General features: G+C 29.3%; 1 protein-coding gene and 1 pseudogene across 1 annotated transcript; one reads left to right on the forward strand and one right to left on the reverse strand.

The window, feature by feature from the left end:
- The first annotated feature begins 52 nt into the window (after positions 1–52).
- LOC100248104 (tubulin beta-9 chain-like) lies at positions 53–1,211 on the forward strand (annotated as a pseudogene).
- A 938-nt stretch (positions 1,212–2,149) lies between these two features.
- On the reverse strand, positions 2,150–5,204 carry LOC100853300 (receptor-like protein EIX2). The gene is made up of 2 exons (XM_059733547.1): positions 2,456–5,204; positions 2,150–2,348 (listed from the first exon to the last, which is right to left on the reverse strand). The coding sequence occupies exons 1-2, from the start codon at positions 5,136–5,138 to the stop codon at positions 2,344–2,346; spliced, it is 2,688 nt and encodes an 895-aa protein (XP_059589530.1). The 5' UTR covers positions 5,139–5,204; the 3' UTR covers positions 2,150–2,343.
- Positions 5,205–18,051: the final 12,847 nt, after the last annotated feature.

Genomic DNA, 18,051 nt, shown 5'->3' on the forward strand with positions numbered 1-18,051 from the left:
GAAAATACCACTACCGCCCTCCCCTCCTATAAAAGCCCAACTTTCCTCTTAGACTCCTTAACTATCCCACCATGTTCTCTCTTCACAACCCAATACCATTTCTCTCCCCGGAACCCCATCTTTCTCACTCTAGAACCCACTCTCTCTCTCTAAAAAATGCGTGAAATCTTGCACGTTCAGGGTGGGCAATGTGGGAACCAGATCGGAGCCAAGTTCTGGGAGGTGGTCTGCGCTGAGCACGGCATCGACTCCACCGGGCGCTACCAAGGCGACACGGAGCTGCAACTGGAGCGAGTCAATGTGTACTACAACGAGGCGTGTTGTGGGAGGTTCGTGCCCAGGGCAGTGCTCATGGATCTGGAGCCGGGCACCATGGACAGCGTCTGATTGGGACCGTACGACCAGATTGTCCTACCCGACAATTTCGTTTTTGGGCAGTCGGGTGCGGCCAACAACTGGGCCAAAGGTCACTACACTGAGGGGGCGGAGCTGATTGACTCGGTTCTAGATGTGGTGAGGAAGGAGGCTGAGAATTGTGATTGCTTGCAAGGTATGTGGAAATGTTTGGGTTTCGTTTGCTTTCACTGTTTTTGGGTAGCGTATTTGGGAATTTGGGTCTGTTTTGGGGGAAATTAGATTTTGGGGTCTTTTTTGTCAGTGATCTGAGTGTTTATTAGGGATTTGCGGGGATTTTAGTAGGGTATTTTCGGGTAGTATTGGGTATTTTGCGTCGGATCTAAAGAAATTCTCGACTGTTTCTTAGTTTTACAGTGTTTTTAATTATAGTTTCGATGCTTCTGCCGAACTGTTGAACCGTATAGAGTTTACGCTTCAATTTGACTGTTATATCTTTTATCATATTGTTTTCTTCCTACTGATTTCGGAGCTCTAAATCACATACTTGGTTGGAATCCTCTCAGGATTGTGAATTAAGAAGTAGCTTGGAAGTGAATCGGTGAAGGCTTCAATGAATGGAAGTTTCAGACGAAATAGAGAGAGAAAATTTGTGGGGTTGCAGATTTAACCGTTGCAAGAGCATGGTGATGGTGTGATATACGCACCCCTGTAGGCTTCCAACCCAGACGATAAGACCCACCTCAAATTACCTCTTTACCCTTTCTCTTTCTTATCTATTCAATAATTATTTTATTTTTATTTCACATAAATTCGGTTATTGGACTCTTTATATATAATTATCGATTTCTTTTAAATTCATATTAATCACATTACAATAAATAAAAAAATTATTTACATAATACCCAAAATCTCCCTCGTAAAAGAAATAAAATTAATTATTTATGATTTTCTAATTATTAAATATATTATTTCAGTTATTAAAATGAGCAAACTCCCATTTTCATGTCTTTTAAAAGAGGGCAATGGGCCCACACGGTTTCAAGTATGAAGGGCAAAATGAGTGTGATGTGTTTGAGGTTTGTGCCACGTGGAATTAATATTAAATAATTTCAACTTGGGGGCATTTCTTTTGGGTGGTGAATTGGCTTTTCATTTGGACCTTTTCTCTCTTGCCTCTTTTTTGCTTTTTCTTATGATGGCTACATTGGAGATGTAAACAATGGCAATTGTCTCTTCCTTTAGTCCCAACTGCTAATTAATTTATAATATATATATATATATATATATATATATATATATATATATATATATATTTATACTTAGGACATTTACATTACGAATCCTCTATAGATGTATAAATATATATATAACACATGTAAACTTAATACAAACAGCATAGCTGGCCTGGGTCCTGGATCAATTCCCTTTGGTCCAGTTCATATTTTCATTTTGAGAGTGAGATGCAATCCCACATCGACAAACAAGAATGAAAATGAGTATTGCCTCATGAGGTTCCGGTTAAATGCGCCTCGAGGGCTAGGTTGGGCTTTAAAGAGTAAGATGTTGTGTGCAAGAAGCTGTTGGGCCCGTCCATTAAATTCTATTTCAGATTTTTGAAATACAAATTAAAAAAATCGGTTTTTTATTGATAGATTGCCGAAAAATCGGTGAAAAATATGTGAGTATAAAGATGCATCGGACACGGTCGAAAATTCGGGTGTGTTATAACTACATACTTATATATACAAAAGATTGTAAAAAAGGGACTACAAATGCATCAACACTGGATTCATTTTCATGGCATCAGTGCCTAAAAGATATTACTAATTAATATCATAACACAACAACAATAACATATATAGAAACTACAACACAAAAGATAATTACTACAACGCGACATTAAGACTACCACTTTGAATATATAGTGCTCTTGGCCATGCCATCGAAGTTGTTGAAACATGTGAGTATGATACACTCCCTTGCGGATCATCCTGAAACGAATTTGAAAATAAGAGTAAGAGGCAATAGATTTGGAAAACATGTCAATATATGATTTGAAAAATTTTCACAGAAGGGTAATCATGTGTCTTTTCCTTACCAGCATGGTATCTTCTCAGCTTTTGGTGGAACCACTTCAATTTTATTGCTATACCCACATAGGCCTGGTCTCTCATGTCATAAAGAAACTGGAAATAAGCATGCCTCCATGCTCTCTTGAAAAAGAGAGCTCCACAAACTCCCCAAAACCCCACAATGAATCCTGATCCCATGCCGATGTAAAACCATGGGATTTCTGGAATTTCTCTGTTTTCTTCTACAGCAGTGGGATTTAGAGTCTCTTCATCTTTTGTGCAGTTTTTCGTAAGAGGGGCTCCACACAGTTCAGGATTGCCAAAGAAAGAAAGTGGATCGAAGCTTTGAAGCTGGGTGCTTGAAGGAATTCTCCCAGAAAAGCTGTTGAATGACAGGTCCAGGTGATCAAGAAATGTTAAATTGCTCATGCTCTGAGGAATTTCACCTGAAAGATGATTTCTCGAGAGATCTAGAGATTCTAATGATGCCATCACCCCAATTTTCTCTGGTATCCTCCCCATTAAATGATTTCGAGATAAGTTTAGAAATTGCAGTCCAAAAAGACTTGAGATTTCAATTGGGATTGATCCAGATAAATTGTTACTTGAAAGGTCAATCATCCTTACATATTGAAGAATCTCTTTGTACTCTGCTACCCTCCCCTTTATATCTAAAACAAGACTTTCCATGTAATTATCATAATTAGAATAACCATAATTTACTTCCAAAGCATCATACCGAATATCCCGGATAGGTCCTGCAGCCATTGCACTGATATTATTCAAGCACTTGGGTATTGATCCTGACAGACTATTATCAGCAAGATCCAACACTATAAGAGAAGAAAGTTGGCATATTTGTGGAGGAATTTTGCCCATGAATTTATTGGATCTTAAGTGGATAATAATTAGAGTTGTCCTCTCAAAAATCCACCAGGGTATAATCCCCGAAAATTTATTGTTACTTAGATTTATCAGCCCCAAAACCTTGCAGTTCTCTAGTGATGAGGGTATGTCTCCATAGAAGGAATTGTCGTGCAAGCTCAATGCTTTAAGTCCGACCAAAGAACCCATGGAATTAGGAATTTTACCAGATAGATTGTTGCTTCCCAGGCTTACATGAGTAAGAGACTGCCAATGCATCCAACAATCAGAAAGTTCCCCTGATAAAGCATTAATTGATATGTCAAGGGCCTCCAATTGACTTGTTCCATTCATCTTTTGGCACATGAAAGGGGAAATCTGTCCCGAGAATGAATTGTTAGCAATATTCAAAATACGAACATTCGGAGACAGACGTGGCAACCGACCTGAGAAGCAATTAGAACTCAAATCAATGACAGTATTATTTAGTACAACTTGGGATAAGTCCCCAGATATCTGGTTGTTAGAGAGATTGATCCAAGGGATGTATGAAGCGAACTTCCATAACCAGTTTGGAGCTGTGTCCACAATTCCAGACCTGGAAAAGCCTAGATAGACAAGAGACTTTTGTGTCTGTAGCCACGCAGGAAATTTTGGACCCATTTTACAGGAATCCGCACCCAGAAACTCTAGTTGGAATGGAGGAGTCCAACTGGAGTTCACATGGAAAGATAAAGATGTCCCAGATATCCATAAGCGCTTCAATTTTGAGAGTGCTGTAAAATGTGCTTCTGATACGGTCCCTGTTAAGGAAGTCCATCCTACATTTAATATCTCCAAATTGGATAGAAGCCCCAGACTCATTGGAAGAGTGCCATTAATCAACGGATTATGATAAAGACTCAAATACATCAAGGATGATAAGTTTCCTATGGATGCAGGAATAGGGCCATGAAAGGAATTCCAAGAAACATCGAGATATTCTAGATATTTGAGTTGTCCTAAAGACTCTGAAATTTGCCCCTTGAATTGATTGAGATATAGCCTTAGAGACACAAGACAACTGAGATTAAACAACCAATTTGGTATTTCTTGATTGAAATTGTTGTCAGAAAGATCAAGAAATGTGAGAGATGTGAAATTGTCATACCCGAGAGATGAAGTCATATTGCTATCAAGTTCACAATCGGACAAGTGCAGCTCTGAAAGAGAAGGGAACATAGACACGGATTCAAGCCAATGGACTTCCTTGTGAAGGTCGACCCGATTCATGCCTAGGTACTTCAAAAAAACAAGATGAGAAATCCAACCAAGATTCTCAACGTACAGCCCATAGTTACGTCCCAGATCCAGGTGACGAAGAGTCGAGAGATTTCCAAGCTGATGAGGGACTAGTCCACCAAATCCAGCATAGGAGAGGTCAAGATATCTCAAACTTCCCATGGAACCCAGGAAACTTGGAATTGGACTACCTCCAAAATCATTCCAACTCAAGTTCAAGTAACTCAAAAATTCTAATTCAAGCAAAGCAGGGCTAATCTCACCACCCAACTCGAACTTGCTATAGAATTCATAATCATCCGTGTCATATGGATTACCGAGATGGAGCTCAACCACTCGCCCTGTAACGTTGTTGCAGCGAACTGCTTCCCATCTACAACAATCTTGATTGACAGACCAAGACGAGAGCCGGTTGCCAGGATCAGAGAGAGCTTTCTTGAATCTTAGAAGGGCATGCTTCTCTTTTTCATTGCAAACCAAAGTGTTTGGGTCACATAAGATTGAGATGGTGGAGGAGAGAAAGCAAAGCAAGGGAAACAGAATGATGGGTCTGGAGTTTCTCATGGTTGCTTAATTACAAACTAGAGCGAGAATGAGAGTGTGAGTACTTCAAAGAAGAAAAGGCATATATATATAATAGAACTCAAGGGCTCCTTTTTATGGTTACAAGCTCATGTTTTCTGCAGTCAAAATTCCAGAGGAAACACAAAAAAAATCAGTTTTTTTCTGTTTACCAATATGTACTATTTCATTGAAAATGATTTTCCATATTTTGTTAATCCAATATGTACTTTTTAAAGTGTTTTGCCTCCAAGTTGCAAGACATTGTGTCAATGGCTGGGTTTTCTTATCAATTACTTTGATGCATTTTCTGCATTCTCTGTGATATAAATGTTAAAAAATATTTATATATTGACATTTTCTTTCCTTCTATTTTCCTCTCCATTTTCTTTCTATCTCATTCTCCTTCAAATTTTGCAAAAACCAAACTTAGCCTAAAGTTGATCAATAGTCCAAGTAAACACAAAGACTTATAATCCAATAGTCCAAGTAAACAAAGACTTATAGTCCAAGTAAACACATGGGGACAAATTTTCCACAACCTCCATAAAAATGACTTATGCTATAAGAGAAACTAGGATCGAAAATTCAAGAATTTAATGTCATACAATCAATGTTTAAAACAAGTAGGCAGCCTTTTGAGACTTGAAAGCTATGGTTTCCTAACATAGAACGACAATTTTTCCTTACTATTTTCTTTCCCTCCCATTTTCCTTCAAACTTTCCAAAATCCAAACTTAGTCTAAAGTTAATAAATTGAACCCAAGTCTTCACTTTTATTAAACACTACAAGAAAAAAAGGAAAACAACAGAAAAGATGGCGCTTCTCTAAAGCGTCATCTTATAACCTGTCATTATATGTGTTAGTGAACAATGACACTTCTAGTAAGTGTCATCTTTGATTAATGCATTCAATGACGCTCAAACAAGTGTCATATTTGAATACTGTTAACAATGACACTCATAAAAACATTATCTTTGAACATTTTTTTTATATAAAATTACTAATCTTGACACTTTTAAAAGCATCATCTTTGATTTTTTTTCTTATCAATGACACTCCTAGAAGTGTCATATTTGATGCATTTGCAATTAAAAATAATAATTATATCTTGTTATTAAAATAATGGATTTCCTATATAATTAAATAAAAGAAAAAATTATAAGCTATAAAATTAAATTGAAGGTTGCTAATTAAAATATCTTCAGGTATTGATGTACAACAATCTAGTTGAACAATTAATGTAACTACTTAGGAAAAACAATTACATATAAATTTGTTAATTATATCCAAATATTTACAACAAAATTTTTTTATTCCTTTAGAAAAGAACAAACATTAGTGTAATAACTATTAAGATCGATAAACCATAATCTACAAAAACCTAATTTAATTGCCTAATGAGTTCATTGATTGATATAATCTTCATGGGTTTTGGCATCGACTTTTTCCAGTTTCCTTTGCAACCTACAAACAAAGATATGAAGGATAGAAAATCTCTAAATTATACTTGCAACAACCAATAAGTATAATTAAAACTATAATCCATACAAAATATTGAGGAAAAAAATTTGGAACCGACGTCAAACGAAATGTAGAAAATTTTGAGAAAATGAACATGAGTCTGAGAAAAATATTTAGAGCTAATTATCACATGAGGATAAGATATCTCTCACTAGTTGTGCATAGAAACTTTATAATAAAATTATACAAAATGTTTCATCAATAATAAAAAAATAAAAAATCTTCAAGAGCAATATATTTCCAAATATGATATAACATCGAAATGTTAAAAATCACAAATCATGATACTTCAAAACAAATAGAATAAATGAAAAATGATATAAACAATTAACCTAAAATAAATGTTCAACCAATGTAGTAAACATGAAAATTTCAAATATACAAAGAAAATATCAAATGAATAGTTCTAGGAATAATTCAAGCCAAGATATGAAGAAACTCCATAGAAGAGAAACTCTAACAACTTGGATTATTTAACAATTGCAAGAGCCATATTAAATTGTCATATAGGAAAACCAGTTTGAAGAAAAAGACATAGTCAATTTAAATATGAATCACACTTGAAACATTATTATTGAGTGGTTGTTTACAAGTTTGCACTACAAAATTATGGAGTTAATTATCTTTAGGTAAGAGGAGTAAAATTAGAAAAAAATGAAGAATCAACCACATAAGAATATGTGAGTTTTTTTGTTTTTTTTTTTTAAGACCTACACATGACTATGTATTAAAAAAAGTAGAAGTATAGATTTATTTGTGAAATAAATAGATACTCTTCCTAATTTCTTGTATTAGGAAAAACTTTACCAACCATAAATACGTACCTACCTTAAATTTTACAAGTCTAAATAATCCAAATCTAAATTTGATGAAGTCCGAAGTTGTCTTGAAATCAATAAGACCCAAGGAAGTTACATTTAATTAGTAAGGACATAACAAAATTACTAACTAAATAATATATATAGTAAAAATAGGAAAGATACAATATACATGCATTTTCATAATTACAGACTTTAAAACTCTAACAATGTAATGTAATAAATTTTGAATTTGTAGGGAAGTATAAAGAAGGACAGGTGGTGGCAGAGGAGAAGGAGGGAAAAGCTTGGTGGGTCATAAAATAAAATATGAACTGTTAACTCAAAAGAAAGAAATAGCAAAATTATCTTTTTTGCAAAGTAATAAACTCATAAAAGGCTCAATTTCTCAAATATTCTTTCATTTTGTCTCCTACCTAAGGCATTCCACAACTGCAATGATAGAAGAATCAAATAGATATGAAATTACAAATATTTATACTAAATTGAAATATTAGAAAAAACACAATTACCTTTTGCAAGTCTCATAACCCTAAATATAACCTTCCATACCAAGTCCTTGAGTATATGCATGCATACAAATATAGCTAGAAAGTGTTGACACATACTTGCATCTTCAAATCACTTCTATGGATGCAATCATGCATGATTGCCCCACTCACGATCATGAAACTAAATATTTAAAATATTCAATTAATTAATTATTGTTAAAGTTTAAATTAAAATCAATAAAGTCATTCCTAAATGTCCCAAAAACAACTCAAATATAAAACAAAACTTTATTAACTACTAAACAAGAGTTTCTTCTTTTCTACAAAAAAAAAAAAACAAAGACATGTAAATAGGAAATTTCACTACTTAAAAACAAATAAATCATGTCAAGTTTAATCTTATTCATGATTAGGAGAATTTTAAAACATACAAAAATCCTAGTAAAAGCACAAATAGATTTCGTTACTCTCATTTTTTAGTTTAATTAGATACGACATTAATTAATTATTATACATTTTATACTAACCATATTAATTACAGGGTAATGTGAAAAAAATGATAATATATTCATATTTTTTCCATTTTAAGATTATTTTAAATTATTGCTAATCAACCAAACAGTTCTTTATTTTTGTTAACCATAAATACATCCCTAGTGAGTAGCAATCTCATATGTTATATCTTTTGAAGCTAAGTCCCTATTTTCTCTTAAAGTTTTAGAATTCAAATCATAGTTTTAATTCAAAAAATCTATTACAAAAACTAAGGTGGTGTTTGTTTTTTTGGCTTTTTGCTGAAAGCTATTTAATTTTAGAATTTAGGTTGTTTGTTTTTTTACTTTTTCATGACTTATTATAAACTTTTTACTAAATAGAAAAAGCCAAAATATGTGGTTTTTTCTAAATAGAAAAAATAAGATATTGATTTTTTTTACTTTTTAATACTTAATAGAAATAAAATACTATAAAAACAAACAACCTAATATTTAACACTATTAAGCATTAAGGTTCTATTTAGAATCAAGTAAAAAAACAAACACCACCTAAGTTAAAGCAATTAAAGCAATTAAAGCAAGAAAGGTCATAATTAATACACATGTATTGTGTTTCACTTAAAAAAAGGTGACCCTTATAAAAGAAAATGCTATGAAATTTCTTTAAATTTATGTGGAGAGAAACATGGTGCACCCAACACGTTCTTCAAAGAAAATGATTCAATTCAAGAAGGGTAGACTTACAGCACACAAGAGAGAAACATGGGCAACCTAATGACATCATTTTATCTTTCTGCCTATTAAAATTAGTCAATAAAATACGCATTTCTCCTTTTATAGTGTACCCATTGGGAACAAGTTTAACTTGATAAAAGCAGAGGCAAAGAGAAAACTCCAGTCCAAGTGTAATTCACCATGTCTTTCAAATTGTTACACCATGCCTTTCAAACATAAATAGTTTAAAATAAACCAAGTGCACCAAAGAAAATGAATTGCATCACTTTAAATATTTGATAAAACTTTTTAAGAATGGGTACTTAATTAACAATGACAAAAAACTTTAATTTTTTTTGTCAAAAATATTTTTAAAATATATATATATATTAGCTTTAAATTACTATTTATGGTTCTTATAAATGAATGAAAGTTTATTTTGATTCTTATTTTACTATATTAAATATCTAAAATAAAGGAATTTAATTTTAAAGAAATTAAATTTTTACATAAATAGTTAAAAATAGATTTTAGTTTAATATAATTCCAATAAACTCCTTTCTAAAAAATGAATTACCATAAGTAGACATGTTTATTTATCACCATAAAATCCCTTCTCAAAAAAAATTGTAACAAACAAATTAATCACCAAAGAAATGAGAAGGACAACATGAGACTCACTTGAATACCATTTAAGTGCTTCTTGAACCTGAACTTTGAGGGCCAGTCTTCCTTGACTGTACCAAAGCAGAATGCAAAAATAAATTGTAAGCCATTATAACACAACCTGTCAAATTATTTTTGAGCTAAGGTTTGGAACCACAACACCTAGAAATAATTTTTAATTAAATAAATTAAAAGATAAATATTTTTTTTAGTAAAATATAAAGAACAATTTTTTTTTTTAGTAAAATATGAATAATAATAGTATAATTAAAAAATAAATTATATTTTTATTAAAAATGATACTATTTTAGCATATATTATAACATATGCATACTAACATCTTTATAAAGATATAATTGATTTTAAAAAAAATAAATAATAATAATATAAAATAAAAAATGATTTTAATTTTTAATATATAAATAAGTTTTTCACGTATACAAAAGTCAATCATTTAGACAAAGAATTTAATTAATTTAAAAATAAAATTTTTACTGTTATTTTATAGAAAATAAAATTGTAATTTCAATTTATGTATAAAATTAATTAAAATTAAATTAAGCCTTAATAAAATAATTTTTAAATTAAATAAATAAAAGATAAATATTTTTTAGTAAAACACAAATAAAAAATATTTTTAGTAAAATATGGGTAATAATAGTATATTAAAATAATAATAAATCATATTTTTTTTATTATTAAAAATGATACTATTTTAGAGTATATTATAACATATGCATATTAACATCTTTATCAAAATATAATTGATTTAAAAAAAATAAATAATAATAATTTAAAATAAAAACAATTAATTTTAATTTTAATATTTTAATACTCAATTATAGTTATAGTATTTGGAATTAGTTTTTATTTGGTGTTTAATTAATTGGATTAGTTTTATAATTCCAAATTATTTTTAAAAAAATAGTAAATTTATTAAAAAAATTATAAAGTATTAAATCTTATTCATCTATTTGTCTAGTAAGATAATATATATTTAAATAGTTTTACTGTAAAGAGGGATGGTTCAATCATGACTCACTTTTAGAAATTACTAAACTTATTATTTTGAAGTCTATTTATTTACCAATAAATTTATAAAGAGTGGTTATGTTCATAACAAAATACTAAAGTCATTTTGGACTTGGTTTAGTTTATAAGTTTTTCAGTGATTGGTTTTTTTTTTTTTTTTTTAAATCCTCAAATAATTTTTTAAAATTTATAAAATAAAAAAATATCTTTAAATCATATGGTTGGAATATGGCCTAAAATGGAGCAAGGCCTAAAAGAGAGAAGGATGAATTGGCCTAGTGGACATTGGAAATAGAATATTAAGGTGGTGTTTGTTTTTTTGGCTGAATAGAAAAAGTCAAATATTTTGGCTTTTTCTATTCAGTTAAAAGTAACTTATTGACATCAACCAAAATCATTAAACTAAACTTAATGATAATAAGCTCACTTTAGCTATGTTGGATAGTATCAACAAGTCACTTTTAGCTGAATAGAAAAAACCAAAATATTTGACTTTTTCTAATAAGCCAAAAAACAAACACCACCTAAGTGTAATTTTGCCAATATGAGATGGACATGGGCCAAAACCATAAGATTGGATAGAAATTTGAATCTATGTTATATGTGGCCTTTAACATAAACCCACATTAGTACTACTCTTTGGGCTCAGACAAAAGAATAAGGATAAAAATATAATTAAAAATAAATAAAAAAATCTCTACCTTTTGAGACTTAAAAGTTATAATAAGTCAAAATATCTCAAAATATTTTGAGACTTATCTTTAATACCTTCACTATTCTATAGAATATCAGTAGTTAATGTCATGAGAATATACTTTATACAAAGTATAAAGAAATTAAATATTTAGGGTATTTTACATATGTATTGATTTATGTGAAGCCATTAATATGCCTCGTGATAGAAACCATCCATCAAATATACCTAACAACAATTCTTCACTTTCTTGGAAGGAATCAAAATTTTTTAATACAAAAAGATAACCAAAACCAACTTTTAGATAATACAAAGTTAATTTCTTCTTCCACAAGGCATGCTTTATAGGACCAATATTATTTATTTTAAGTCACAATAACAAAAGGTACTACAAGGAAAAATATATTGTCAATTATTATTTAAGGTTTTTTTTTTAATTATAAACTATAAGCACAGGGTAAAAAGAATTAAAAGGAACAAATTATAACTCAATCCACCTAAATTATTAAAGATAGCTTCATCATATCTAGAGACTCAAAATCTTTAAATATGTATTAAAATTAAGTCACAAAAAATAATTAAAATATTTTAGATCCTAAACCAATTTAAGAATTTAATTTAAATTTTCTTATGTTAATAAATATTTTAATAATCAAAATTATATTCATAAATATTTCAATACTCTAAACAGTTTTGAATAAAATAATTTTTAGGAGAAAATTAGTTAATGTGATTTTTTCTTATTTATTCAACTTGTTTATATTTAAATCTCACATTGTATTTATGATGTATAGTGTGTGATGGTATTGGCTACTATTAAAATTTTGGCATGCACTAGCATTGTGACTTTAGCATTACATTTTGTCAAGGTAGTGTTGATTTCTCTTCATATGCTATATATATTTTTTTGTCTTTTTAGTTCTATTGGAAAAGCTCACAATCATGCACAATCATGAAATTTTATTACCTCAATTTTAGGATTATATATATATATATATATATATATATATATGCTTCTTTTTATTCTGCATATTTTTTAAACGAATAAATTGTTTCAACTTAGCAAGATTAATTTTTTTATATATTAATTCCAAATTCAAAGAATGATGGATTTTTCCCTCCAAACCATTATTCCTTGAAGTCATTGAGCCAGGCTCATGTTTAAGAGGCTAAATGATTTTGAGACATTTGGGCATTTTAATGGATATGATTTTGAAAGAAAAATAAAATTTAGGAACACATAAGATAAGATTAAAATTTAATAATTATTTTCTTCACTTTTTCATGTTACTAAAAAAATAAATAAAAGTTTTAAAATATCTAAAATTTTTGCTACTTTTTAATATTTTAATTTTCCTCCAATTTTCTATCACTAAGAAAAGAGATTTAACGTTCTATTTCATTTTTTATATTTCATGGTTATAAGATCAAAATTAAACTTAAATCTATTATTAAATCTAGCCAAATCTATTATTTGAAAGGCTCAATTTTAATTTATTTTTCTTCTCATAATCTATTATTTTAGAAAAATAAAATTACTTATATATTATCATTTTAAATTTTAAGTTGTAATATGAAGTTATTTTATTAAATATATTTACCAAATCTAGACTCACATATTATTGGAAAGGCTCAATTTTTATCTTTGGTCCTAAGCTCTGGGAGTTTGCCTAAAATTATAATAAGTCTTTTTCAGTTTGGGTTCATAAGTTCGAAAATTATTATATGCATTTTAGTAAAAAGAACCTTAAATATTTGCTTAGACATTAATTTCTTATCATATAACATCATTAAAATATACCAATACAAATATCAATCTATTTGATCGAAGATTAATTATAGAAGCAAGGTTTTTTTTTTTCCATGTTAGGCATCCTCTTCTTGATTCAAATATTAATCTATTTATCCTAGTTTATTTCTTACAAATATATATACTATTTTTATCAAATGATACTTTACAAAAAACCACCACCTCTTCTACTGACGTACCAGGCAGCATATTTTGAGCAGCCAACCAATTTTCCAAAGGTAAAACCATTAATTCCAAAGGTGGTTGTTTTTATTAATTGCTAGGAAACTTCTATATATTCCATATGATACGTGTTCATCAAGGAAAAATATTAATGGAAGGGAAAATATAGGAAAGTTCTTAAAGATATTAAAAATGAGTCTTTAATATCTAATTTTATCTCTTGAGTTAGTACTTTTTGTTATTATGACTTAAAATAAATAATATTAGTCCAATAAGGTGTGTATTTTGAAAAAAAAAATTCAATTTTAAGCATTTGGTTTTAGTTATCTTTCTATAATCAAGAATTAGTTTCTTTTCAAGACTTTGAAGAATTATTGCTTCAAATAATGTTTTCGCATGAAGTCTTCTCAAAATGTTTTTAGACTTTGAAGAATTGTTTCTTTCACATGAAGAATTAAAAAGTAGTTTTAAGTCTTTGGTTTCACATGGGGAAAGAACAATGAAAGTTTAAAAAGTCTTTAAAGTAAGGGTCATAGAGTTACATATTTCAAACTTGTCCAATCATACCGAGTTATGTTGGGTAAAGAAGTGAAGCATGAAATAAGTTGTTTTGAATCATGATTTCCATTTTAAGGTATAACAAAGTCTTCACATGAATTAGTATGTATGTAAATTACCAAAAGAAAAAATTTTCTTTTCACATGAAGAATTGTTGCTTCAAATAATGTTTTCACATGAAGTCTTCTCAAAATGCTTTTAGACTTTGAAGAATTGTTTCTTTCACATGAAGAATTAAAAAGTATTTTTAAGTCCTTGGTTTCACATGGGGAAAAAGCAATGAAAGTTTAAAAGTCTTTAAAGTAAGGGCCATATAATTACATCTTTCAAACTTGTCCAATCATACTAAGTTATGTTTAAAGAAGTGAAGCATGAAATAAGTTGTTTTGAATCATGATTTCCATTTTAAGGTATAATAAAGGCTTCACATGAATTAGTATTTACGTAAATTACCAAAAGAAAAAATTTTCTTTTCACTTGAAGAATGGTTGCTTCAAATAATGTTTTCACGTGAAGTCTTCTCAAAATGCTTTTAGACTTTGAAGAATTGCTTCTTTCACATGAAGAATTTAAAAGTATTTTTAAGTCTTTGGTTTCACATGGGGAAAGAGTAATGAAAGTTTAAAAGTCTTTCATGTAAGGGTCATAGAATTACATCTTTCAAACTTGTCAGTCATATTGAGTTATGTTGGGTAAAGAAGTGAATCATGAAATAAGTTGTTTTGAATCATGATTTCCATTTTAAGGTATAATAAAGGTTTCACATGAATTGGTACGTATGTAAATTACCAAAAGAAAAAAATTTTCTTTTCACATGAAGAATTGTTACTTCAAATAATGTTTTCCCATGAAGTCTTCTCAAAATGCCCTCAAACTTTGAAGAATTGTTTCTTTCACATGAAGAATTAAAAAGCATTTTTAAGTCTTTGGTTTCTCATGGGGAAAGAGTAATGAAAGTTTAAAAAGTATTTAAAGTAAGGGTCATAGAGTTACATCTTTCAAACTTGTCCAATCAAACCGAGTTATGTTGGGTAGAGAAGTGAAGCTTGAAATAAGTTGTTTTGAATCATGATTTCCATTTTAAGGCATAATAAAGGCTTCACACGGATTGGTACGTATGTAAATTACCGAAAGAAAAAATTTTCTTTTAAATATTTCACATAGAATGATAGAGTAGCTCACCTATATCGAGAAAACGACTTCTTTTGTATGTATGTATGAAATTTAGTTGTGGGTTATACATTAATGTAACCTTATTAATTATGATGAGAGTAAAAAAAAGGTAATATCTCAAAATTGAGTATGTTCCAATATATACATATATTTACTTATAATATACACAATCAAAACCTTGTGAACAATGATAAAAGAAAAAGAAAGATACAAGACCCTCAATTAAGAAAATAAAATTCAATAATAGTAGTTTTCCAATAAAACAAGGAAAAGATGGAAAGAAAATTTATCATTTTGTTGACTCAAGTATCCATGTGTTCAACTCAAAGACTTATCAACTATGCAAAAGTTATAAGAGCTTTTTAATAATAACAAATAATATTTCACATTGTATATATCAAATATAATAGAGTTTTAATATAAAAAAGATTAAATAAATAAGAGCAACTAATATCACCACAATTGTTTCCACTAGTCTCTATTATAATTAAAATGCCTCAAAGAGAAAGCACAAATTGAACTATAAAGTAATCAACAATGCTAAATAAGCAAAAACATTACATGTCTTATATTCAAGTTATAATTTAAATTTAGTACGAAAAAATTGATTAAATAAGAAAAAAAAAACATAAGCAAATTATATTAATCAATTTTCTCTCAAAAAATTGTTAATATTTTTTATTACTCAAATTCTTTTAATGTTTACAATGTATTCATGTGACATAAGTTATGTAACATGTTTATAATGTTTTTGAATAGTGTTGAGTGCATAAAAGGAGCCATAACTTATTATATTTGAATCCTCCTCTCTATTTCTACTCGAGCAATCATGATAAACTCCAAATTAGCAATCATTGTGTTCCTTCTACTCTTTTTTCTCCTTGATCATTTCAACCTTATGCAAAGCAAACACCTTTGTTTGTAATTAGGGATGACAATAAGGTAGGTTTCAGACAGGTTACCCTCATTCCAACCCCATCCCATTTATTTTTATCTATTATCATCCTCATCTAAAAATAAATAAAATTAAATGAGGCAGTGTAGGAATATGAAATTCCCATACTCGGTCCTATCTATTTATTAATTTTTTTTAAAAAATAATTTTTATTAAAAAATCATTATAATTTATAAATAAATAAAGTGTATAAGTATTAATAATTTATTTTTATGAAAAGTAATATTTTACATATATGTTAAAAATGAAAAAGAAAATGAATTAAAATAATTTTTTATTTAGCTTTATATATAATTGGGATGGGGTAGGGCAAGGTAGGACAAAGTCATACCCGAACCTGCCTCAAACCCATCCTAAGTTTTTAAAAATCTCTCAAATTCGTCATAAACGTATTTATCTTTATCCCAAACACATAACATTAGGGATGAGATGAGGCATGTACTCAAAAAACCCCGTCTCATTGTCATTCTTATTTACAATAAAATAATCTCTTATGAACTTTCAACAGACTCTCATTAATCCTGCACATCATCTCTTATCTTGGTCTGGAGGATAAGACCGATGCGGATAGACCAGAGTCCTACTGCCACAACATTGCTATTAGAGCTATTGAGCTTTATATGATGAATTATGGTAGTTCTAATTTCTCACTATGGTATTCCCAATTGTTCTCATTAGAATTTTTGTTATTATGACATAGAATAAGTAATATTTGTCCAATAATGCCTACGTCTATCTTCTGAAAAAAGAAATTAATTTTACGTCACCTAAAAGTAAGTTTTAGTTACTCTTTTATAGTGAAGAAACTTGATTCTTTTTAAGACTTGTTGCTGGGCATTGTGGAATATAAATATATAGTAGTTTCCATGAACTCTTCCAAAAATACTTTTAAGTCTTCCATTTCACACCCAATGAGACTTTTTAAGTCGTCATTTGCACTTGAGTGGAAGACCAATTGAAATTTAAGGAGTCTTCAAAGTTAACAGCAAGTGATTAAATCTATCAAATCAATTTGTCCAATAAAATAAGTAATGTTGAGTGGAATTTGTGCAATACAAAATAAGTTAATTTGATTAATGATTTCCATCACAAGACATATTCATAACTTCACATAAATGTAAAATACCCCAACAATTTTAATTTATTTATTCTATGTATAAAGTACATTCTCATGCTATTGATATTTTATATAATATCGTACAAACTTTAGAAGTTGAGGAAATATTTTTCGTAGAATGATATTAAAAGCAAATCTCAAAATATTTGTCTAGCTAGATGCTTATTGATATTAATTTTTCCATGTTTTTGTTCATTGAAGTCCATTGAGAAAAAAATCAAACTTAATTCCATCATAAATGGTCAAAAGAAAAAAGTGGAGTAAAATATTTATATCCCCTTTCCTCTTACTAAAGATGTGAAGAGATTAAAACATTAAAAATCCAAATAGTGATATTCCAAAAAGTCCAAAAGTCATGAGTACAACTTAATCATTCACCATATTGGACAAATTGATTGTAAGGAGGGGATGTTGAGGATGGTGGAAGTTTTGGATGGTGATAGGATCATTGGTGGAAGAGAGGGTTGCACCGAAAGCCATTGAGGAGACTAGTTGCAGAAAATAAGCCCAAAAAAAAAAAAAAAAGCCTCTGATACCATGTTGAAATAGAAAAAGGATTATTGAGAAACAATAACTTGACTTTTCTATTAATTAAGAATGAATTTATGTACACAAAATTGGGCATTGTTGTAAGTTATCAAAAACACAAAAATAGGAAACAATCCAAGAATTAGGGGATTACAACTAATTACAAGGATATTACAACT

This window comes from Vitis vinifera, chromosome 16, assembly GCF_030704535.1.
Source record: "Vitis vinifera cultivar Pinot Noir 40024 chromosome 16, ASM3070453v1".
In the NCBI taxonomy this organism is placed as follows: Eukaryota; Viridiplantae; Streptophyta; class Magnoliopsida; order Vitales; family Vitaceae; genus Vitis; species Vitis vinifera.